Source organism: Condylostylus longicornis, unplaced genomic scaffold (genome assembly GCF_029603195.1).
Source record: "Condylostylus longicornis isolate FDR11 unplaced genomic scaffold, ASM2960319v2 ptg000040l, whole genome shotgun sequence".
NCBI lineage: Eukaryota > Metazoa > Arthropoda > Insecta > Diptera > Dolichopodidae > Condylostylus > Condylostylus longicornis.
This window is the reverse complement of record NW_026578009.1, coordinates 15,321,977-15,348,417: the sequence shown is the minus strand read 5'-3', so window position 1 is coordinate 15,348,417 and position 26,441 is coordinate 15,321,977. Positions and strand designations below refer to the sequence as shown.

Genomic DNA, 26,441 nt, shown 5'->3' with positions numbered 1-26,441 from the left:
ATTTAAATAAGCTAATCATTTAAAATGACTGGCTAAAAATTGACAAAACTCAGAAGAGAAGTGGTATCTAAAAATTTCTATTAAATATTTTAACACGTCAAGCTGCCATTTAAGTGGAAGATTATATTAGAAAAATTAAAAACAAAACGGTTAATCTGAAAAGGTAGCCTGACGTTCTCTTTTACAAAAATTAAAAGATCCTTATTACACTTTTAGAACACGAAGGGCATATCACACATAACATAACAGTGAAGGAAATGAGCTTACAATGTAAATCAGAAATAAAAGAATATTTTTTTTGTAGAGAAATAAGCTTCCACGTAAATCTCTCACTTTCTTGCTTTTGAAAATTTTGGTGCTTATTATTTTATATATACAGGGTGATTCAGAAAGTTATACAACAACATATACCATTGGTTAGAAGATTGAAATTGGGTAAAACTTTTGTTCTGGACTGGATACCAAATCTTAAGGGTTTCCGAGTTCCAGGGATTTTAACGAATTTTTACAAAATTTTTACTTACCCAAGTTTTTTTAATTATAATTTCGTTGCTGAAAAAGATAGGAACTTCAAAGAAACAGTTTTTGAAACGCCTAGTAAAAGGCTTAAAATAGACACGCTGATTAATTCTTATTTTATGTATCTTTCGGAATACAATGCATTCGAACTTTAGGCAAAATCAAATTTTTCCCTTGTTTTATTTTTTCAGTTTTTTCTAACTAGATAATTTGGCAAGAAATTTTTTAAAACCTGGAAAATTTTTTTATAGAATTTTTCACAGCCGATTAAGCTTTAATTTAAGTCCTCAAACATGAAAAAATTTTTTATGGTGCAAAAGATACAAAAACCCCAAATATTGTGAGCCGCAAATTCAATTAAAATCAAACCAGGTGTTAATAAAATTAAAATAAATTTAATTTAATATTTCGGTATCAAAAATTTGGAACATACGAATTCCTTATCTAAAAAATTTACAAATTTCTCAAAACAAATACCAAATTTTCCTATGAAATTCACCTGATTCTGAAAAAATTAATGTTTTTCTCCTTTAAAATCTATTTCCATTCAATCGCATGTTTTAAATTGGAACACCTCTTTAGTTGCATCGACCGTACACCCATTTTAGTTTTTCTAGAAATATGTTTAAAATTTATTAATCCCATTAACTTATTTATTAATTATTTATTATCTTCATAATGTAAATATCACAAACTCCATTTTGTTCTAAAAAATTAAATTTTCCTATTCAAAAAATTTTTTTCAAAATGTCAAAATTTATATGGCATGACTTTAAAAATTCGCTCCAGCTGGTTAATTTTAATAACTTCAGATGCCAAATGGTGTCTAGATTTCGGAAATAATTTTTTCAAATTTTTAAATTGCACCCATTCTGAGAAAAATTCTTTTAAAAATTTCAAACCATATAGGTACCATTTCTTACAAAAATTGGCAAAAATTAAAAACATATCAGTTTTCTACCAAGAAAAGTTTCAAAAAAAAATTTTTTGATTACTAGATTTTTTTAGTTTTTCTTTTCAAAATTTTCAAATTTTTTTTGAATCAATTTTTGTTTTTCAAATTAAAAGTTTGTATAAAATTTCATTTCAATTTTTTTTTTACTTGTTACATTTCAATAAAAACATTAAAACTCGGATTTTTTATCAAAATAACGGCTCATAAAAATATGTCAACGGTTTTTTCGAGTGCTTCTTTCGATGACAAGAGGCCTTTAAGATCTTGAAATAGAAATGGTTTTTGTGCTACATCTTTTGTATCATTAAAAATTTTTTCATGTTTGAGGACTTAAATTCAACCTTAAACGGCTGGGAAAAATTCTATAACAATAAATTTTAAGGTTTTAAAAAATTTCTTACGGAATTATCTAGTTAGAAAAAACTGAAAAAATAAAACAATGGAAAAATTTGATTTTGCCTAAAGTTCGAATGCTTTGTATTCCGAAGATACATAAAATGCAGAGTTATGCAGCATGTCTATTTGAAGTACTTTACTAGGTCTTTCTGAAACTGTTTGTTTGAAGTTCCCATCTTTTTCAGCAACGAAATTATAAACTAAAAAACTTGAAAATTTCGTGAAAATTTATTAAAATCCCTGGAACTGGGAAACCCTTGAAATTTCACATCCAGTCCGGAACAAAAGTTTTACCCATTTCCGATTTTCTAACCAATGGTATATGTTGTTGTATAACTTTCTGAATCACCCTGTGTATCGATCTATTATACAACTATAATTCAAATTCTAATCGCGTTTGCAAAAGTCACAATTCCAACAGTTTTGGTGGGTGAATTTGTTATCTAAGCTTTCCAAAAAGTTTATTTGTGTATATGTACTAATAATCGCATTTTTTTGCACAGAAACATTAACCAAAAATTCTAGCGTCGCGTTACCTACCAAGAAAAGAATACCTATTTCTAGATATTTATCTAGATATTTATGCATGTAGTCACATCCTAATACAAATTAATATTTCTTTTCTTCAAAAATCTTTAAACAACATATGTATGTGAAATGACAATTACGAGGTTTTACATTAATATCTTGGTGTCAGTGAATCAGTTTAATTAAATAAGTTAAATCACAGCACTGAGAGCTCTTTTCTAGATTTTTTGAGTAACTCTACGATTGAATTAATTCAGATCAGTTCTAAATAAATGTTCTAAATAATATTTATATGCGAAGATGATAACAATAAAGAAAATTATGTTAAGATGTCAATGTTCAGATTTTAAAATCATAAATCTTTATTAATCATTTCTGAAAGGTTTGAAGGAAATAAAATGTCACAGGTTCTTTGAGCCGATTTTTGAGTTAGTACCGATTTAAAAAAAACATAGCAATATGAAAACTTAAGTTTATACCACTTTAGTGTCAAAAGATTGAATGAACGTCAAAATGAGATTAGTAAACTTCATTGTGAAAGTAGTAAGTTTCACTATGTACCTAAAATAAAAATTAAAAAAGGTTCTCCATGCTATGATTTTCAACAAGTTGCAATTTTTTTTACGTTAAAAAAAAGGTAAAATAAAAACCCAAAAGAATTTCTACAAAAATTAAGAAAAAGAAAAATGTTCATTCTAGAAAGACGATACAAAAGAGTGTATGACAACCTGTCTTTAATAGTGAATTAAAGGCTAGACATGGTGAACATGTCTATTACATGTTTACTGTAATAGACATGTTCTCATAGTCAAAATGAAGTTCTGCAGGAGCAGGAATTTAGTGACCATATACTAACACCTAATCCCTATAGTGCACTGCTTCACCCTAACCTTTTTTCAGTAGAAAAGAGTTACATTAAAAGTGAGCTCTCAAAAAAATTACCAAAAATGTTTAAAACTATTCATGCACAAGAGAACAAAGAGAACAGCCTTAGAAAGCCTTAAAGGAGAAGGTTTGCTAGCAATTACACCAATAACATGTACTTATGGCATTCTTTAAACTCAAAATCAATTAATTGAATTCAATTCGACTGAAATTTTACGAACATATATAAAATTTACCTATATTAATTTTAAATTAAAAAGCTGGTATATTTTTTAAATTTTTTAAATTTTTTTTATTTATTTTTTTAACTTTATTTTAAACAATTAAATTTATTTTATTATAATATATTGTTTTATTTCTGTATTAATTTTTTTTCTTATTAAAACGTGTTTAAATAATTTGTTCTCTTTCATTCACTTACATAATATTTTACTTAAACTTTTTTAATTGTCCCGTCGTCTCACAAATTATTTTTTTTTTAATTCTTAATCTGTTCCCATCTTTTTCGTTTAGAATATTTTTATTTTAACAAAATATTTATGTATGTAATATCTATATTATATTGAAATGTATATTATATAATATTAATATTTTCTTATGTTATAAAAACAAGATATTATTAAATTTGTTAATCTTACTACAAAATTATTTTAATAAAATTTGTAATAACTAGTTATACTTAATAAAATTCAAAAGCAAAGAAATCAATTAATAATATAAAAAATATTCACAAAAAAAAAAGTTATTTAAATTTTTTTTTTAAAATTTGAGAAAATTGTTCATTCTAGAATTTTTTTTTTCAAAACATAAGGCCATTAAATATGCAGTGGGATAAATTATTTAATTTCTTTGTTTTGACTTATCTTTAAGGATATGTTTAGAAGTTTAAAAATTAGGAAATCCAATTTTATACATGATTAAGAAAATAATTTCGAGAAGTTTTAAATTATATAGTTTTGCGTTTTTTTTTAGCTTTATATTAATATTTCAGAAAAATTTTACAAAATCGAATATATGCACGTATAGAATTTCAAAATTTAAACAAGAATTTGAAATAAATTTTTAAACAAGAAAAATCATTTCTTACAAATGTAATGCAAGTTTTATTTAATTAGTGTTTCCATTTAATTAGTTCACCTAAGATTTGATGATTTTTAAATACAAAGTGAGGTAATAGTAAAGTTTATATAAAATTGTTTAGTATAATGAACCGTTTAAAGAAATTTATATTACAAGAAAGGTAAAGAAGATAAAACATGAAAAAATAAATTATTTAATTTCATTGCTTATAGATTTGATGTATTTTTTTTTTTTTGTTATTTTAGCAGTTTTTTTTAGTAACATCCATATTAAAATGTATTTACTTTTAAATTCATCTAATAATAATTAAAATGTTAATCCCTAACATGAATGTAATTAATAATAATATGTATATCGTAGAAAATTTACGATTAAATTTTTTTTTCAACAATTTCAAAAAATCATTTTTTAATTTTTTTTCCTAAAATTGACTACATTTGCATATTTTTGCATTAAATATATTTTGACATGTAAATGTGAATTTATCTTCATAGTATATATATATACATATAAATAAAAGTTTTTTCATTTATATTGTAAGATATTGATTATTCATTCATATCCAGAATTGGTATTTTGTTAATTTTATATGAACATTTAGTTTATAGTATTCTTACGAAACTCCATTATTACACTTGTTTATTTTTTTTTCGATTAATTTATAAAAATAAAAAGTAAAAATTTTTCATTAGAAAATTTTTTGTTTTTAAATTAAAAATGAAATTAAATATATTCAAATTAATAATGTTAAATAAAATCCTACAATAAATTTTTGTTATGCATTCACATTTCTGAATATTAATCTATTAACTCGCTTTCAAATTATTTCTGTTCATTACTTCTCATAAGAATAGTTTTCAAAAATCGAAAAATATAATATTTATATTAACTCTTAAAAATATTTTACTATAAGAAATTGTTATTTATTTATTTATGTAAAGAAAAATTATTTTTAAAAAATTGCTTTTAAAATTTCATCTTCGTTTAATATTTCACAGTATATAAGCGATGTTTCTTTTATAATTTAATTTTAAAGAATATTTATTTATTTTAATTGTTTGCTGGATTTTATTTTATAAAGATATGTTTATTGTTTTTAATATACATACTATAAAATTCTTTATTTTAATAATATATCGAAGAAATTACAATAAATTGGTTTTTTAGAAAAAATGCTAGATTTCGCTAGACAGGCGAAATTATAAATTTTTCGATTCGAACGAACACTATACTTAATACAATATGTGTCTATATCGATGATGTATTAATAAAATATCAATAAAATGTTAATTAAAACAAAATACATTGTTAGTTAAATTATTAGACAAAGTCATGGTGAAGGATAATTTTAAATTAATATTTTAATTTACAAGTCAATCATACTTTTATGATTGCGACTGTTTTTATTTTTTATTAATTATATATTTTCTGCTTGTTTTTATTTTGCATGTCTAATAAAGTTCTTTTTTTGCTGTGTGTTATATAAATTTGAATTACACATAGGAAATTTTTAGTATTCTTCAAAATTCATTGAATTTTTTTTTTTTTTGTAATTAACTTTTAAAAAGATTTTATGTATTTTTATATACATACATATATAATTTATTCTTTGCTTAATAATTTTTTTATTTTTTAAAATCTATACACCCTTATAATTTAAAGCTAAAGCCACAATGAAACAGTTAAATGCTTTTTAAGGTACACAAAATATTTTTTCAAATTAGTGTCATTGTACAAGACAGTCTACAAACTTCTATCAAATAAATTTTAAGAAATAAATAAAAAATTTAAAATTCGATTTAAGAAAGAAACATAAAAACATATATATTTACATAATTGAACTCATATTTTAATAATGTATTTAAAAAAATTTTATAATCGATAAATTTTCCATTGTTGCAATAGCATAAGGCTTACTATATGTTTACTTATTTTTTATTTGATTTACTTTCTAAATTTATTTTCATAAAAAATAGAAATTTAATTTAATATATTTTTTATCAAAATAAATTGGTTTTAAAATTTCAAAAAAGAAAATCGGTTTAAAATAAATTCTTTAAGTCATTTTGATTTATAGAAATTTATATTTTTCTTTAGGACGTAATAAATTTGATAAAAATTTTTTTCGTTTTTTTTCATTGAATTTTTATACATTTTCTTATATTATATTATTTTATTATAATTAATTTTTACACATTTTTACATAATGATGCTCAGCTTCTTGCGTTATATATTAATATATGTAGTTCTATTTGTATAATACTTAAATGTTTGTCATTCTTAATAAATTTTTATAACTATATTTTAAAGATTTACTAATATGTTAAAAATTGGTCATTATTTTCATTTTAATTCAACAAATTTTGAATATGTTTGGGTATTTAAAATTTTTAATGTTATTTAAAGAAATTATTTTAATTATAATGTTCAATGCTAATGAACTGCGTCTATGTCACGTTGAGCTCTAGAAATTTTCAATTTATCTTTAGGAGTTTGATTTTCACCTGACTCTAAAGCAAACATTTTCATTTTTTCCTTAAATGATAACTTTTCTGGGACAGCTTCATTTGATTTCTGTTGTTGCTTTTGTTGTTGTTCTGCTAATCGGCGAGTTCTTGGATCCCTAAAAATTGAACCTCTTTTTTATCAACATCTTTAAATAACATTTTGTTTAAAAATCTCACCTATAAACTTCTTGTGCCCCAATAACACCAGGTGTCGATTGTACCGTGGTATTCCACATATCAGCTTCAGGAGTAGTTGGGGTTTGTAGTAGTGCATTAGTTTCTTGAATGAATCGCTAGTAATTGTAAAAACAAGAATAATAATAAGTAATATTTTTTTTAATAACTAAATCTTACATTTGGATCTTCTCTGATAATATCTAAATCAGCTTGTTCTGAACTGTATTCTTGTGATAGCACGAAATTGTTGTCTTCGTCATGGAATGAAACACGCTTATTGTCACGACTCATATTAAGAATATTTTGAGTTATAGAAGAAGTTACTGGAATGTGTGGATTATTCATTGAATGCGTTGTTACTGTAGTAACTGCAATATGTTGATTAATAATGTTATTATTACTACTGCTATTGTTATTGTTGTTATTGGCATTATTTATACTATTACTATTATTGTTAATAGTAGTACTATTGTTATTTACTAGACTTGGTCTTTGTTTACCAGCAGTAGAATTATTGTTGATTAGCGAAGATGGATTGCTAGCAGAAACGTCATTAATGGAGTTTTTTATTAAAGCAGGATTTTTGAGCTTCTGCTGTTGTTGTGACATTACTAAGTATGAACTATTACGTTCAGGTGGCGGAGGAGGTGGTCCACTATTGTCTAATGCATTTATTGTATCGCGTGTAATATCTAATGGTAGCTGATCAGCATTTCCATTATTTATATCTAGGTTAATAATATCTTTAGTCAGTTGTGAAATTGATGGCATTTCGGTTTGAGTTATTAGTTTGTGATCGTCAGCAAAACTGGCAGATTTTTGAGATTTTGATGGGGATCCTGGAGTATTTGAATTTGAATCAACTCCGTGACGATTGTTTTTCAGAATACTTTTAGGTTGTACAGTAGTTGGAGTTTGAACAATTTGATTCTGTTGTGTTGAAAAGCTCGGATAACTTTGTTGTGGATCCGATAATGTGGTCATCGTAGTAGATGTATTCGCATTAGTCATCGCTGTAGAATTTGTCATTGAAAGGCCGTCATTTCCGGTTACTGAATTATTATTGGCACCAGTGCTAACGGTTTGTGATGTTATTTTAACGTCAACTTGACGAAAATTCGTTACCGGAGTCTGAATAGTTGAATTTTGGTGGGCTAAACGTATGACTTCTTGAACATTTTCTTTATTATAACTAACTTCATTTTCTTCTTCTTGATCTTCATCTTCTTGAGCACGCCGTTCAAAATCTCTTTCAAGTACTAAAGTTTTTAATTGTTCTTCTTGTTGTGGAGTACGATTCGTAATAGCGGAAAGTTCTGATATTTGATGATCGCGCCATTGACGGATATGTTCGCGGCGCATTTCATGTTCTTTTTCTCGCTCTTCACGTTCCCATGGGTTAGCAGATAAGTAATTCTTTTGATGGTGTTGATGAAGAGCACTTGCAACTGGATAATATGCTGCTTTGGGAGGATCTAATGTACTTGCAACGTAATTAATATTTTGAGTAGAACTAGAGGTATTTTTAAATAACGGGTGCGTCGTTGTTGGCGGTAATGGCGGAGTACTGTGCAGTTCTTCATGAATTGTCTCGGGTTGGTTTTGTGAATACGATATTTGATTTCGCATCAAGTGTTGTGGTTTTGGGGCCGTTGGCGGTAATTGTTTAATTGGGCTCATTTGAGGCAATTGCGCTTGACCTTGCGGACTGTGCATTGGTAATTTTCCTGTCATGCCAACATGTACATTAAGGCTATCGTTCCCATGCAATCGCCTAGTTGCATGTTCGGCCATTTCAATCATTTTTCCTTGGCCACGTATTTGAGCTGCGGTTGGGTTTGTAGTATGGTGATGATATTGGATAGGTAAATTATCCAAATGTTGACCACTTTGCGGCGATGTAACCAAGTGCAAAGGACCATTTTGAAATGCATGTTGATGTTGCGGTAATTCATTGTTTAATAACGATTGTGGCTGTGAGTTACTTCCTGGAATCATATTCACATTTTGCATACTTTGACTGGACGACATTTGTCCGGGATATGACAAAACTGAATGTGCCGCCGCAATATTTGGCATAGATGGCGCCATCATAGAATTTATCCTTTGTTGTTGACTTTGTAAATCTCTATTGCTAAAATTTTGTTGGTTCATTTTCAAACGATTTATCGAATGTTGTCCGCCTTGTTGCACTGGTGATAAATTAGAGTTCACCCCATTTGATAAATTAGTACTACTTGCGCTCATGTTATATGATATTATGGAATTTGGTGATGGCATTGAATTATTTGTTGCATTAGAATTTGTTGCGTGATAATAAGCTGATGTTGGCCGATTTAAAATAGATTGCGGAGGATTTGTCATTGTATTTGAGTTTATAGATGGTATATTAGAAGTAGGTTGGGGTTGCGGAGCCTGTGGATGAGTATTCATTAAAACTTGTTGATTGATACTGCTTGAAATACCCCCAGGTTGCGAAATTTGGTGCCTACAATAAAAATTTAAGAAAATAAAAATTATATTAAAAACACTGATACACCTTCGATAGCTTCATCTAGCTAACATTTGTAAAATTTAATGCAAATGTCATGAAAATGTCAACACCGACATCGATTTGCAGAAAAAAAGATTTGATTGTATGGGTTTAAAATATGTAATTTTAAATTGAACTTCAAACTTAAAACTTAATAAGAAATATTTAGTTTAATTAACTGAAATTCTTTTTTAATTTACCTGTCTGTTAATAATGGTTGACTTTGATTCTGTGCTCTGTAAACACTTAAGTTTTGATAAAAACCTTGTTCGCTATTGTTATTATTAACAAGGTTATGTATGCTTCTTGATTTTGAGTTGACCATTGCTGCAATATAACATATTAAAAATTATTGATTAAGAAAAAGATTTTGAAGTCATATACCTCCCCCACCAACATGGTGTAAAGCTGGAACTGATTTACTATTGGGTAATAATTGATTCATTTGTTGTTGCCCTAAAGGCATTTTTCCATCACCTACGCGGTTGATGTCCCTTTCAGACATTCTTCGGTTGCCTATGAAAAATAAAGAATGAAAAATAAATATTTTATTATCTGAAAAAAGGTTGTTTTTTTCTTTTTGCTTTTCAAGAAAATTAAAGTTTGCAAAAGCTTAAAAATAAAATTTGACAAATTATCAAACTTTTCTCAAATAAATTTAAATTAAGATTAGAAAAAATTAGATACATATATACAATTTTTTAATTTTTCTAAATAAGTTTTTAATTATAATTCAATATGTTATAAAATTTCTAAATACTTAAACATATACATACATACATTAGTAAAATAAAAAATATCTTTTAACTAAAATTAAATTATATATATAGCTTTTTTTCAAAATATTTCGCATTTTTTGTAAAATTAAAATGATACCCAATTGATAATGAAATAATTATAACTTTAAGCATAAATATTTTCAATAATATTTCGAATATGAAATATTGGAAATTACAAAACGAAAATTTGTGCCAACAGAAAAATTTAAATTACTATAACTTTACAACAATCAACAACATTTTGAGAAGAGCATTCCAAACAAATTTTATATGTATAATAAAGTAATTCTTTTTCATTATTCTGTGTTTAATTTGTCAATTAAATAATTTCATACTCTGTCATCTAGGTTCAACAACATCATCCGACGTTATTTTGTCATTAGTTGACTGATAATCCAAAGATGATGATGATGATCCTTTAGTATTTAATTCGCAACAACATTTTTCAATTGTTGGATTCATTGAACTATATTTTTTAAAGATGTGAGAATAATTTCTTGTGCAGTTATTTTTATTATCTATAATACAACGAATAATTGGTGATATTGTATTTTTAGCTAATCTTATATATTCAGAATTATTTGACTTAAAGTCTTTATTAAATAACATTGGTGTAATTGGTGTTATAATTTTTGTAATTGTAGTTGATTTATTTATATTAGATTTATTAATATTTAAAGAATTTGAACTATTTGCGTTTGCAGGGCTATAATTACTTAATTGAGTGCACTTGTTATAAATTATATCATTTAATTTATTGCTATTGCTATTACTACTACTATTTTGTTGTTGATATTGTTGTTGCTTTTGTTGTTGAATTATATTTTTTATTTTTAATTTTCTTACAGTCATAAAATTCTTTGGTCTCGATGTTAATGTTGGACTTTTTAATGATTTATTTGGTAATGTAGGTAAATTAATGCAATGATGAAAATTGACGGTACATGTTTCATATTCGTCTATTGTTATATTTTGAACTTCACATAAGTTAGTATGATCTTGAGATTCCTTTACTATTCTTGGCGTGATTTTATTTTTATCATCAGAGTAATTAATTTCAGAACCATTTACATTATTACTATTATTATTATCACTATTGTTATTGCTAGCAAAATTACATGAGGAGTATAAAGATGATGACATTAAATTAGGATAACTTTTATAACATAATTGTGAATCACTAATCGCAGATGATGAAATATTACTCGGTGAATTTAACATTAAAGTGTTATTATTGCTAATACTACTACACAACGGACATTTATGAAGGCATATTGTATTACTTAAAGAGTTGTTTTCATTATTTGGATTAAATTTTTTATAATAATAATTATCACAAAATTTACAAACACTTAAATTGGAATTTGACACAAAATTATCAATTTTACATTGAAGATTATTTTCATTATTATTAATATTTTTAAGTATGATTTGTTCATCTTGCATTTTATCTCTATCTGAATTACTATCGGTAATGTTTGTTAATGTTATATTATTGCTTTTCTCTGAATTCCCCTTATATGTTAAACAAACGTTATTTGGATCATTGTGAATATTGTGATGATTTGATTTAGTATTTAAAAAAAAATTTATGTTAGAAAAATCACATTCATCGTTTTCTATTAAATTTGGTTCGCTTGACCAGAAATTACAAGCGTTCTTGTTATTTCCAGGAACATGTTGATCTTCAATTTTTTTTGAATTATTTATAAAGGTTTTGTCGATTTGTTCTAGTGGATCAACAAAAGAAATGTAATGACTCTTTTGAAATAAATGGTCATGTTGATGATCATGACAATATTTATCATCAATTCGTTTTGATTTTTCTACAATTTCTGTTTCGGAAGTATCCGCCGCAAGAAATATAAGTTCATTACGATGATTATGGTGATGATGATGTCTGTGATGATAATGTTTATGACAATGTGGTGATTTATCATAGTGATTATTTGATATTTCTTCGTAATTTACTTTATCAAAATTTTCACATTTTTCATGAAATTTTATTTGTTTATCAATTATAAAATTATCCTCATTATAATTTTCTTTCCCTTTGGTACCATACAAACTCCATTCTTTTAACTGATTTAAAATGCGTTCTTTTTCATCTTTTGATAAGTTACATGGTTTATCTTGATATTGTCTCACTTCATTTTGTTTTAAATAAATATTTTTATTTCTATAGTCATCGCGTTCAGTATTTTCAGTATTAAGGAAATTCAATTCAGGATTTGAGCGAGATTTAGCACGATATTCTAAAAAGCCTTTAGGTGCACCAAACTCAAAAAATTCTGTTATTACTTTTACCTTTCCTTGACCAAATTGTGGGATTAGATCATCAACATCTGGTACATCCAAAATTTCAGTTCGATTCACTTCTTTATTTGTTGTTTTCTTTTCAAAACTTTCTAGAATTGGTGTTTTATCACTGTTAGAATTTGACATAAAGCTACGTACTTCAAAGGAACTATTTGATTTGCGCAAAGGAACTTTAAATTTAAAGATTTTACTACACTTCTTTGAATTTTTATTTTTATTATATTTGGCGAGTTTTATATCTGAGTTTCTGGTCCCATTTTCAATATCTTTGCTTCCTACAAATAATTTATAATTTTTTATTTTCGACATTAATGACTTTACTTTCTTCAATAAAGTGCGTAATTTTTCTAGGGTTTTTTATTGGAAAAACAATTTTGTTCTTTTTGCTTTACTACAAGTTACGACTCTAACTACACTCAAATTGGTAAAATGAATTCTTTAACAAGTGATTGCGTATTTAGTACTTCATCACATTAAATCAAATTAATGAAATATTTTTCCTTCTTTAAGAATTCATCTTATAAATGCAAAACAGAACAAAATTATTATCTTTCTGTGCACAGTTTACATTCTGTTTTTAGAAATAACTCACCAATGCAAGATGATCTGGATGAAGATGAAGTTGATTTTAGTTCAGATAAATCTAAATCGAGATCGTCGAATTGCTCTATTGAATATGTATTACTTTTATAAGATTTTAAAACATTTTCTTTTTCTTTTTCCACATCGTCTTTTTGATCCAAATTTTCACTCTTTTTTATATTGCAATTATTATCACCGCTCATTGGTTTTATAGTACTTATCGTGTCAAATGTGTAAGATTTTTTTGAAAATTTTGTATTTTCCCCATCAAAACTTGTACTATTTAATTTATCATCTATTAAATCAAAACTAACGGTTTTACGACAACCCGAATTCGAGCGCGCTTCCTTAATAATACCACCACCGCCGGCACTTGCAACAGAAGATATACTTGAGCGACTTCTTCTGAAAAATTCTTTACTATCCGGAGGAACATACGGTTTTTCTTCTTCTGGTGGCGTTCCGTCGTCAATAAATGGGATCTGGTCAAGCTTTTCGCCAGAGCAAGAAGCTAAACTATCCTCATTCAACGGTTGATGCGCTTCAATTTGCGTTATATTCAATTGGGTAAGCGATTCATTTGATAAGTTATCTGATTGTGTAGTAACTGCATCATCGTTATACTGCTCTATAAATATTGAAGGTGCTGGTCCAACATCCCAATTTGAACGCAATGGACTGTTATATTCGGCTGCTAAAATCAAACTAGAGGAACTTCTAGCTATTGGTCTAGTATCTCTGTACCTTGGATCGATGTGAAGTTTTTCCCCTCGAGCACATAGTTCTTCTTGAAGAGAGGATGAACTTCTACGCCTGTGTGGATAGTTGCTATATATTATAGGAAAAGTTTCGTATCTGGCAGTATTTATACCAGCGACGCTATGTATACTTTCATCAGAACCGGATCCATAATTTAAATTTGTCGGATAAGGTGGAATAACAGGAATTATATCATCAGAATCTACTTTTAATTTTGTCAAAGTATTTTCATTTTATCACAAAATGGCAGCATGAATAGAATTTAAATTTACGAGTAAGTTAAGATACTATTCTAGCATAATAATCTATTTCTACTATTTGCTTTAAAAATTTTACGTAATATTTACCACGTTGGATCACAGGGCTTGGTTGTTGCAACAATGTGGCTAATCCATGATAAATTGCTCCTTGCTTAGCTACTTCTAAAGTAACAATCGGACCAGTACGAACCAAGTAATCAGCAGCTCTAAAATTGTAACAAGCAAATGTATTAAATGTACATAATTGTACATTAAATGTAATTAATAACGTATTTGTTAATAACAAATACAAAAACATTTAGTTTTGTGTCACCTCTCTTGGGTTATTCCAATTAAACTTTGTCCGTCTACTCTTAATAATTGATCACCAGCTTGTAACCGTCCATCTGCATCAGCTGCCCCACCTGGAACAACTGATTTTATATAAATGCCTAAACGTTCTTGACCAGCACCTTTCGCTGCTACGATTGATAGCCCCATTCCGTTAGAGTTTTTATGTAGTTTGATAACTTGAACTTCAGGCTGAGGCAACTTGTTAGACATGGAGCTTGGAGAACGCGTCTAAGAATTGAATGAAAAATATTACAACATTTCCAATTTATTATTTTTATATTTACATTAAACTGATGCATATACACAGTCCAAAGACCAATACTTGTTGGTTGAGCTGCTAATCGGCACATTCCCGCTGCTTGTAGTGGATTTAAAAAATCAACCAAACCAGATGGAATACCTCGTACCACATCACAACTAAAGCCATCATCAGGTAAGAGAAGTGCTAAATGCAATTCAGGTGATTCCTCAAGCCTTACTTCTCGACCATCCGCTCTTGTTAATTCATCTGCTACAGATTCTGCCATTCGAATTGCTGTATCAATTAAGTTTCTTGGAATTTGTTCTTGTTGTAGCAAAGCTGCCATTTGTAAAGAATTCAATCGGAAACATGAGCATGCTAATTTTTGTATTTCTTCAACAGTTGTTTTAGGTGCCTTGAATTCCAACAGAATTTAGTAAAAAAATTTTTCAGTCAAATATTTTCAATCTTACTTGTAAAAATTGAGCACATTGATTAATTTTGGCTAAATGACAATCTGCAGCTAATTCTAAACCTTGACGTTCAGCCCATAGTTCTAACAATTGAAGTCTTTCAAGCATTACCTTACCCCATTCTGCTGTGCACATATGGGAGTTTGCAACAATCTAAAACGGCATACGTAAATTTCTAAATTTTTCAAATTTGCCAAAAATTTGTTGTTTTTACCGTGTTAAAACAAATCACATTAATATAATGAAATAATTGCGAAAACAACTGAATTGTAAGAGCAGCATTTACTCGACAACGACGTAAAAGCGCCATAGCTGAACCTAATACAGTTAACACAAAACCAGCTGCTGATTCATGATCAATGTTCTCCGATAGAAATTGATTTAATGTTTGGGATAATTCTACTCGAAAACAATTGACTAAATTACGAAAAGCACTTTGTACACTTTCAGCTAAAACTTCTTGTGCTTGTACGCTAAATGCACTTATATGACGATCTGATTTTAAAAAATGTAAGAATTCTGAACTATTTGCCATCCAAAATGCCAATACTCGTGGATCATTGTACTGATCTTGTATTATTGAATATATTAAATTGGCAACATGATGTAAAAATATTGTTAACTTATGAGCTCGTTCGGTTGGCTGAAGTTCGGGACGGTAATGTGTTGAAGCACGATATCTAGAAGAAAAAAAATGAAAACCAATTTAAAACAAGAAAGATTACACTTAGGCTTTAAATTAAATTGATTTTATAAACTCCAGTCAATTTTATAGCATATGAAAAATAAGAAAAATAAGAGAGAAAGCCTTATTTTTCTGTTAAACACCATTACTATAATAAGGCATACAATTAAAATAATCATGCTATTAGATTAATATCAAATTACATAACTGTATTAATATAATAAACATATAAGTATGGTTATAAATTACCTGGCACATAGATATAAAGTATAAACAGGTGATAGTTTAAAATTTGGTGCATTAACATCTAATTCTGTGATGACTTGTCTTAAGAAATTCTCCTGATGTGTTTCAGGAAACTCTAAGACTGCTGGTAATATTGGTTCCTGACCTTGTTGCATTTCGGCCATCGAAATTTTTGAATTCCTGTTTCGATTCAAGTTGCAAATTTTAAAGAAAAAATTTTAATTTTAATATAAACATCAAAATGCAAAAAAAAAATGCTAATAAATATTATATAAATTTTAATTTATTGTATTTTTATCTTTAAAAGCATTTATTATATTTTGAAAACGTATAAATTTCGAATGATTGAATTAACAAAAAAAAAACACAAAAGAAGCACAAAAAAGCTGATTTTTTAAATGTGTGTAAGTGAAAGTGAAAGGTGTAAAGTTATACGAAAATTTGTTATTACTTTAATAATCGAAAAGATTATGTTAACCAGTGATTTTATTTGTTTTACCTTGATTCTTGATTATTAGATCCACCTGATTTAATACTTGATATAGATTTGGTTTCCGTTTCAATATTTCCATCCGGATCATAAGCAAAATCAGTTTCTTTAATAGGTCCTCGTACTTTATCATTTTCATTAGAATTTGTTCCCATTGCACTATTAACACTACCTCCAGTTCCCATAGATTTATCAGTTGAACTTAGTGGGCCATTTACTATACTACTCACTCCGGTTGTTCCACCCATACCGCTCGTTTGATGTATTTTATCAATATCAGTTTTTATATTCTGGTTTTTTTTTTATTTTTAATTTTTATTCAATTTTTGATTTTATGTACACATGTTATGAAATTGAGACAATTTATTATTTTTAGTTCTATTTGAATTAAATAGCCAACAATTTTATTTGAAATGAAATTTGTTTATTTGAATAAATAAATTAATTGAGGAAAAGTTCTATCAAAATCAACTGAATTATTCATGAAAACTATGTATATAAATTATTTTTGAAATACATTCTTATGTCAATTGATCGAAAAAAATTGTTCTAATTTTTAGAAATAAAATATTGTTGTTGGCTAATACTTAAAACATAAAATTTAAAAAAAAAAAATGTACTCTTACCGGACTTCTGTCATCATCATTCCAAGATTGAGGAGACGTAGGTGATCGACTAAATGTACCATATATTAAGTTTCGTTTTCAGAATATTTAAAGTATTTTTATAGAATTGTTCAGATTATGTTTATTGGATTGGTTTTTCGATTGGGCAGATGATTTTATTTATTTTTTAATGTATGTTTGTATTTTTGTTTTGATTTGTTTAATATTTTGCGATTTGCAACAAAAGCAAAATGGTGCGTACATTTAACAATAAAAAAAAATAAATAAAATTAATGAAACACAAAGGAAATAAAATAAAAAAAGTAAACAAAAAGAAAACAAAAACATAAAACAATGAGTTAAATAATAATGCTGAATTATTTTAACATAAAAATTTCAATTAGCGATCAAACATGTTCGATTCATTATATAGAAAGGAAAAATACAAAAAATATTCTTATATTTGGATATTTTAAATGGCTGTAAATTTATGATATTTTAATTTTTTACAGGTAATTGCAAAAAATTATTTATATATAATATTTTGCTATACAGTATTTATCACATTTATACAGTATTATTTATACAGTATAACAGAATGTGTAGTAAGAAATCAAGTTGCGATCATAATTTATCGAACATGTTTTATAGCTAAGTACACATTAATATCTTGTTTCATATTCATGCACAAAATGTAATTAATTAATTGTAATTAATTGTAGCTTAATACATAAAATTAAATTTTGTTTAATTTTAATAATAAAAAAATAATATTCTTGAATGTTTTTTAGGGCAATCATTTTTTGTAAAAACATGTATGAATTTACTGTCGAAAATAAATATCTTACCTTTCATATAAACATGCTGAATCTAATTGGGATTGTGATAATGCTAAATTGTATCGTCCATCTGATGGTGAATCAATAAAGCGATAAGATGAAACACGTCCAAACATTACTACAGAGCCGTTCTGAAAAAAAAAAAACATTTGTTTATAAATTTACTTTACAGATTTTGCATAAAACACTTAATTTAAGATCTTCAATATTTTTAAAGTTTTAGATTTCATAAATCCTTATATAGAATTTATTTGTCAATTTAAAGAATTACAAGAAATTGAAATCTTTATATATGCTGTACTAAGTTTTTAATTTAAATAATTAAAAAAATACGCGATACGTTTACTTTTAATTGGTCTAATATTTTAATAAAAATTTCAAAGTTTTAAAAAATGTTTTTATGAGTCGAATACTTAAGTTAAAGAATTTTTTTTAAATCAAGCAACATTAAATTTTATTCTTACTTTGTTTTAGTGTTTTCCTTAAGTGATTTACTTTGAAATTCATAGAAAATTGGAAGAAAGTTTCCAGTAGTTAAAAGTTTAAACTCAGTTTAGGCAGATCCCGTAAAATTTAAACTTACAAAGAACGGTAAAATTCTTTTATTCTAATTATTAAAATTATTTAGTAACGGTAGGACTCAAAAACTTCCAACAAATTTAATCTCATCTCAAAGTAATTATACAAATTACTGCTCTTGTGCTTGAAAGCATCCCACTCATTTTTTTTTTCTAATTTTTTGTTTTTTAAAAACCGGCTGCTTTGAAAACCGGACCGCTGGCAGTTCATGCTTTTAACCAGCTTATAAAAACTTATCACGAAATTCAATAGATATTTAAGAACCTTATAGAAAATACAAGCCCTTATAGAAAAAATCAAGACGAAAAACTTTTAAAAATTGTTTTATCACTCAAAACCTACACAATAGTTCATTTTAAGTAAATATCAAAATTTGATTACAAAATATTAACACTTGATATCTTAAATTTAATAGTTCGCCCCTGATTCAAAAATATTCCATATAAAAAATCTGAAATTTATCCATAAATACGCTAATTTAAAATTCAAAAATTCATTCAAACAAACTTTGATTTAAAATTAAAAAATCATCAGTTTCTCAAAGGAGAAGATTATTGTATTTGGGAATAGTTTACCCTTATTTTAATTATCCTTTTTGAAAATTTAAGAATCAGAAATGTCAACTCCTTTTTTGTTTTTCTAATTTAAAAAGTCCGTTTAAATTAAAAAGCTTTTAACTTTATTTACTTTAAAATTTGTACTGAAATTTAAAAAAAAAATTAAATTAAAAATCGCGAAAAAAAAAATAGAAAAGAGGAAAAATTTGAGGGCGTATAAAAACATTTGTAAAGAAAATTAGAGCTTACAATATAATAAGTATGTATATGTACATATATTGGTCCGTATGTTTTGACTTAGTGTATACGTAATTATGGGAGTGCTTGTTATTTGTTATGCTGAAATATCACTGTTCTGTTTAAAAAATAATTCTAAAAAAAAAACTTGACATTTTCCTCATATTTTAATGTTGGCAGCCCGTCAAAAATCGGCAGGGTATAAAAAATTAGTTTTTTCTTTTCGATTTTCCTTTAGATAATTTTGTATCCTTCAGATAATGCTACTGAGAAATTTCTTTTCATGGAATTAATATTACCATTTAGTTCATTTTCGTTTGGCAAGTCTGAGATTTTGTTATGTAAACAGTTATTTATGAACAAGAAACTACATATAACAAATTTTTAAACACTTTTCGTTATTCTATAGTCTATACTGATTCAACATCAATATCCCAAAGACAGAGGGGCTAACTATTGATTTCTGCGATTGATTATTTTAGTTGAGTTTTTCATTTTCTTTAGTTTTTATTTATGGTCCATTTACGGCTTGATATCACATTGAATTTTGTATTTTTGATCATTTTTTATTGAAAAACATGTATACCACATTATACTTAAATTAGTTTATGTATATAGAGTGAGAAAGATAACAAAAATAGAGAAGAGAATGTACAGAATTTTTTTTTTTGTGATTTTTGATTTTGTGAGATTTGTTTATAGAATTTGGTAATCAATAACGTCTACAATATTTTTGTTTTAAGCTTATATTTGGTCATTATAAATTAACATAGTCGATTTATTGAAAAATAGCAAATAAATTCTTTAATGAACTAACAAATTTGCTATTTATTCACATTTAGAATTATGAAAAAATTTTTAAGGGGGAGGTATTATAAGAAACTTTTTACTCAGAAGATTGAAGGGAAAAATATTGTAAGATATGTGCACTAAACTTATAATGAAAGATAATAAAAATGAAATAATTTCTAAGTATACGTCCAAAGCGAATAAGAAAGTGCTTTTTAAATTTCATAATTACATTTTAAAAATAAATTACATTTAAACTAATGTAGTTAACACTTTTTTCGTTACTGCATACTTTTAACGAATTTCTAATTAAATTTGTCTTTTTGCATAAATTCTATTCCAACTATAGTGAACAATCAAATAATTCAGTAACTATGCAATAATTCAGTACCTACAGTAATGTGGAGATTAAAGAAAGTTAGATTGCTAAAGAAAGATATGGGGAAATAAACACCTTCCCCCTACCACAGTAGCCAGCCTTATTACGGCTTATTTTAGTCTCATTAGTACTCCTATATCCCATCCATATACTGTTCCGGTTACAAGAAAATTAATCGAGATATCACTGAGGGAGTTGAATACGAGCTCCCAAACCAACTCGCCCAAAACCAACTGCACCTTTTGACGGCAAGAGCAATACAATTAGCCTCATTTTTCCGACAGAATCTACACAAAAGAGAGTCCAATTTGTCTAGTTTGTGCAGAGAATTAACGTTGCGAAAAAGTCAATAATAACACAACTCGCTTTCGATCCGATTAGCTTTCCGTAATAGCTCTGAAGAAAACTTCCTTGAGCAGGATAGAAGAGGAACCTATATATGCAAGTAACGTAGAATAAAATAATTTTTGTTTTTACATTGATTTTAAGTTTTAACATTTCATTAACGTAAACGTTAACAGTATCTATAGCAGGACTTCATAATGACAGCATGATATGTTATGATGGCAGCCTTAACGTACTTTAAAATTTTTTCCATCGAGTTGAAAATTGATTTTGTGAAAAAACAAAGTAAAATAATATGTGTGTTCGTAAGTATGTACTAAATGGCTATAATTAAGTAGTTTTTTTTTTTTGTGCAAATTATAATTTTTATGACTTCCCTAAATTTTAATTAAATTATGAAAACTGCTTATGAATATCAGAAGAAATTTTCGATATACATATTTACATACATAATAAGCATATATATATAGGTATGTAGATGTGGATGCATCTACATTTATATAAAAATTAATAATGTACATAGCTATATCGATTTTGTTTTATAGTTTTTAGTTTTGATGACGCAATGCACCGTAAGTTCTTGTATGTATAATTGTTTGTTGAAGATGACAGTTTTTATGACTATGACAATGCCCATTGTTTTGCCATTTAATATATCTACATCCATGTATATGCATATTTGTGTAGCACGTGTATAAATGAGAGTTTTTTGCACTATAAATATTTGTATGAACAATTAATTATGTATGTATGTGTAATTCTATTTTAAGAATGTTGACGTCATTTATGATATTTAAATTTTTTTTCAATCACTAATCAAAGATAACCTACACATGCAAATAGTATTGTTTAATTAATAATAGTGTTACATCTGTAAAATTTGGTATATGCATAGATGTATTTAAAAAAAAAATTGTTTTTATCTTAATTTGTGATATTTGTTAATGGTATTTTTTAATTGTAAACTTAATTGAATTACAAAAGGTACGTAACTACCTATGTACTGCTGATCTGCTAATGCATATTATATACTTTAAATTGATGAACTTTTCTTGATTTGGATTTTAGGAAAAATTAGGTCGGACTGGTTTGATTATTCGATTGTTAGCATGTGTTATTTTAGTAATATAAGAATGCAACGAACGCAGATTGTAATGAATTCTCAAGTTGAAACAAATTTATTCAAATTCAAAAAGTACATACATATTTACATATATGAATTTATGTACAATCGTCAACTCTTTTCTTGTAATTAAATCCAAAATTATTTCAATTGACACTTGCAAATTACAAATATGATTAACCCTATAAAATAAGCCATCACGCTGGCTGAGGTTTTTAAATTGATTAAATAAAAAAGGTTTGAGGAGAATTTTATCAAGTTAAATTTTAAAGTTTAAATTACACTAGCGTCTCAATTTTGCTCTTAATTTCCTTTCTACGTTCCCAATTTTATAACATAAGTATATTCATATAACGTAATTACAAAAATTTAAAAAACGTTTTAGCTTCTACATAATTTCCAGGACATAGATGGAAATACAACTTTTGAAATCCATATGCGTACTTTAAGTTAATAATAAATGTTTAAAATTTATAACAACCAGCAATCATTAAAGATTCAATAGACTTTGATACTGTATACAACTAATGAAAAATATATTCAATTTGCGCATCAACATTATTGGACAATTATCATTTCACAAAATCCAATTTATTCTTTAATAAAAAATATTTTTTATTATCTAGTAAATTTTCTATTAAGGTCCTATAATAATAATAATAATAAAAATTATGAAAGTTTTCTATCAAGGATAAACCATTTAACACCTACACAATAAAGTATTTTTACAGGTAAAACTCAACTAAATTGTATCATACTTAATAATTCAGAAGTACATGTATGAATACACAGACGGAAAAAGTAATTATTATATAGATTATACATTAACACATGCATGTATGTATGTATATAAATTGAGAAATACGGGAATAACGTACAAAAAATCTGGTGTAGTCAGCAACTAACAACATTATTGTTTTTTTTAGATTACATTTGCTAAATTCCAATAAATTTAGTTCTAATTAATTTAGTGAAAGACTTATAAAAGCCTGAATGTATTTTGTACGCTTATTTTAAATTTTAAGAAAATAATAACCATCTAAAAATGTAAATTTGCTTCTTAAATATGTTCTGGAACTTAATTTTCCTGAAAAGTTCGTCAGCTAGTTTCATTGAAAAACAGAACTTGTATATTAAATATTTGCTTGCGAACGATCAAAAGTTTAAAATTGACTTGTAATAAAAATCCAGTTGTCGATATCTGCCGCCCTCCAATTTATTAATTCTCAAAAATAAACTCAGATAGAAATTTTCATTTAAAATGTTTCGAATTAATCTGGAGATACAGAAGTTCACAAACCGGCCGAAATCTGCCAGGAAATGATTTTTCGCATTGATCGCTTGAAAAAGGACGTTCTTGCTTTTTGAATGTCTGATATGTGACATCTGATGTGGTAATTATACCCCCCTTACTGTATGTAATCGTTAAAGAGAAAAAACTTAAAAATTAATTTTATTGATTTCGAATTAAATATAATTTTTATACAAACTTTTAAACATACATCGTCATAATAAAATGAATTTTGATTTATTTCAGACTTAATTTGGACTCTCACACACGCATACTCAAAATTAATTCGTAGGTATATTCTCTTTAATATTCTTTTCATTGATTTCTTTTCTATAAAAGACCTTCTTATTTCATATATTTAATTGTTGACTAAAATTATACCACTCCCATATTAATGGAATAAAAAAAACCAATGATTCTCAAATATATTATGGATTGAAATCCAATGAAGGTTTTAAAATAAAAAAAAACAAGTCAATAATCTCATATGTAAAACAATTTTAATGCAATGTAAAGCAGGTCTCCTGACGAGAATCGGAATACAATTTATACCTAAATTCAAGCTTATAGCGTATGCAAACATGATACTCGTACATGTATACATATAAGATTTTATACTTGGTTTGTATACTATATCCAGAGCCGGATCTGCCATATATGCAACTTAAGCATTTATAATGGGCGCTAAACAATAAGAATGCCCCTCTAAATTAAAAAAAAAACTTTTTTTAAAAAATAAAAGTTTTTCATTTGCTATTCCAAAAATTGTTTTGTTTCTTTTTAAAGCAAAATTAACGTAATAACAGATACCCATATACAAACATTGGAAAACATAAAGCTGAAAGTTTAGTTCCAGGCTTTAATTCAATGACAAATCTTACATTCAGCAGGGTAAAGTTGCACGAAAGTGAATTATTATGCGCAATTTATTGTGGCAGGACGAGCGCTCTTTTTAGGAACCGCGTAGGAGGCAAAAAAGACCGAACCAGTCATGGCATCACAGTGAATGATTGCGTCTTGTATATTGATAGCTATGATGACTAAAAAGGAAAACTTTTATATGTATGTAAGTATGTCAATGACAAATTTTTTTGTTTACTTTACGTCTTACGAGCAAGAACAATGAATAACATAGTTCCTATTTGTAAAGAAAATACGGAAATTGAGATACGATTTTCTTAAATAAAATCCAAGCTTTTACGTTTAATCATTACGCAAGTGGGAAACATTATTTAATTACGTTAAATTTATTTTAATCTTAAATTTTAAATTAATATTAATCGAAACTAAAAAGGGTTTAGAAGTCCCTGACACAATGATTTTATAACAAATGAAATAAAAATAATACTTATAAGGACATTTATCAACTTAAGATAAAAAATGAAATGTAATTGAATGTCCACCCCACGTACATACAAAAGGGAAATAATGAAAATGTTTAAATTGTCGATATTTGAAATATGAAATACAAAACAAAAAACAGAATTTCAAGTATCTTTAATTATTCTTTAAATATTCTATAATATAAAATACAAATTTAATTTTTATTATATTGTTAGCATGACTGTTAATGGCATTTAATTAAATTTTTAAAAAATAATGTCATTAATATTCGCAAGGGGAAAAATAAAGAGAAAAACAACTTACGTGTAGTATTGTTGGCTGTGTTATGTGATGACCATTTACAAATGTTAATGCATCTGTATGCAATGGTGTAACAGTACACACACCCTCTAACAATGATATCAGGCAATGTCGTGCTTGTATTGATGGTCCAAATAATTGCAATGAATTTGTATTTGCTGATCCAACCTGAAATTAAATGTAATAAATGTAAAACAACTTAATAAATTAAAATAAATAAACAAATCAAAAATCAAATAAAAAAACAAATATTTACAAAAAGTGTTTTTAATAAAAATTTTATTATTAAAATTTTACAATACCATTGAGAATTGAACGTTAAAATTAATTTAAATTCCTTTTTAATTGTTCTAACTTAAGTTGCCATATTGAAAATTTAAAAAACAAAAATCGATTGGATATCAATTCAAAGTATAAGAAAAACAAAAAAGATTCATCTTATTTAATAGATAAAATTCACATTCAATTTCTTCAACATTTTATTGGTTTTGTCTAAATACTAACTTTCTACTTATCAATTTGTGAAATACTTTGAAATCATAATTTTGCTAATAAAGCAAAATTGAAAACCTATTCGAGAGTTGGTAGTTGTTTGAATTTTTTTATCTATCCCTCGTATAATCAAAATTTGTAGCCTAGTTAATGCAACTAATTAATTAAATAAAATATTAGTTATTCACCAAAACGACGTGTGGTTCATTATAAATTCATTCCTTGGCTGAATTGAAAAAATATGAAGAAATTTTCCAAGCCCAAAACGTTTTTCTCATGTTAACGTGAATGGAATTTTATTTCCGAGTCCTCTAACTGAGGCATTTATAGAGGACCAAAAAATAAAAATAATTAAGACGAAATTTTGGAGCCATCGAAAAGTTATAATTTTTGTTTATCAATTTTGGAAAATAATATTTATTTTGATTCTAACGCAAATAGAATAAAATTTATTTTGATTCTAACACAATTAGAATATAGAATAAAACAAATTCAAAGAATTTTTTATGAAACCTCAACCAGCTGACGATTTACACTTTCTAAATTTTTTTTCAACTGATGATGTGTAGTTATGTAAATGAATGCTATTCTAAGAGAATTTAAACTATATTTAATTTTACCTCAACTGGATCACTTCCTAATTTAATACGTCTACCTCCATCACCACTATGCGTTACTTCAACAAGCATTGGTCCTTCTCTCTCACATATGTTATTTGTTCCATTTGGAACACCAAGAGGTTTCTTTTTTCTTCTTCTTGGCTGTGAATCGGCTGGACGTCGTCTTACATGAAACATGATAGAACCTGTAATAA

The 26,441-nt window shown here is 26.6% G+C and overlaps 1 protein-coding gene across 6 annotated transcripts in view; it reads right to left on the bottom strand.

The window, feature by feature from the left end:
* Positions 1-6,386: 6,386 nt before the first annotated feature.
* The window catches only part of LOC129609872 (afadin), a 164,707-nt gene continuing 144,652 nt past the window's right edge, over positions 6,387-26,441 (bottom strand). For 3 of the 6 annotated variants that reach the window (XM_055522029.1, XM_055522030.1, XM_055522034.1), the window contains 14 exons: positions 26,248-26,432; positions 25,139-25,303; positions 18,201-18,322; positions 17,374-17,422; positions 16,757-17,037; positions 16,261-16,437; positions 15,541-16,006; positions 15,327-15,479; positions 14,897-15,268; positions 14,593-14,840; positions 14,367-14,485; positions 13,271-14,221; positions 10,695-12,953; positions 9,965-10,096 (listed from right to left, as the gene is read on the bottom strand). In XM_055522029.1, the coding sequence (XP_055378004.1) occupies positions 10,699-12,953; positions 13,271-14,221; positions 14,367-14,485; positions 14,593-14,840; positions 14,897-15,268; positions 15,327-15,479; positions 15,541-16,006; positions 16,261-16,437; positions 16,757-17,037; positions 17,374-17,422; positions 18,201-18,322; positions 25,139-25,303; positions 26,248-26,432 (5,543 nt within the window). In that variant the 3' untranslated portion in view covers positions 9,965-10,096; positions 10,695-10,698. Of the gene's footprint in view, positions 6,987-7,047; positions 7,164-7,224; positions 9,536-9,780; positions 9,908-9,964; positions 10,097-10,694; positions 12,954-13,270; positions 14,222-14,366; positions 14,486-14,592; positions 14,841-14,896; positions 15,269-15,326; positions 15,480-15,540; positions 16,007-16,260; positions 16,438-16,756; positions 17,038-17,373; positions 17,423-18,200; positions 18,323-25,138; positions 25,304-26,247; positions 26,433-26,441 lie in introns of those variants that run through there. The other 3 variants (XM_055522031.1, XM_055522033.1, XM_055522032.1) reach the window with 3 other exon arrangements.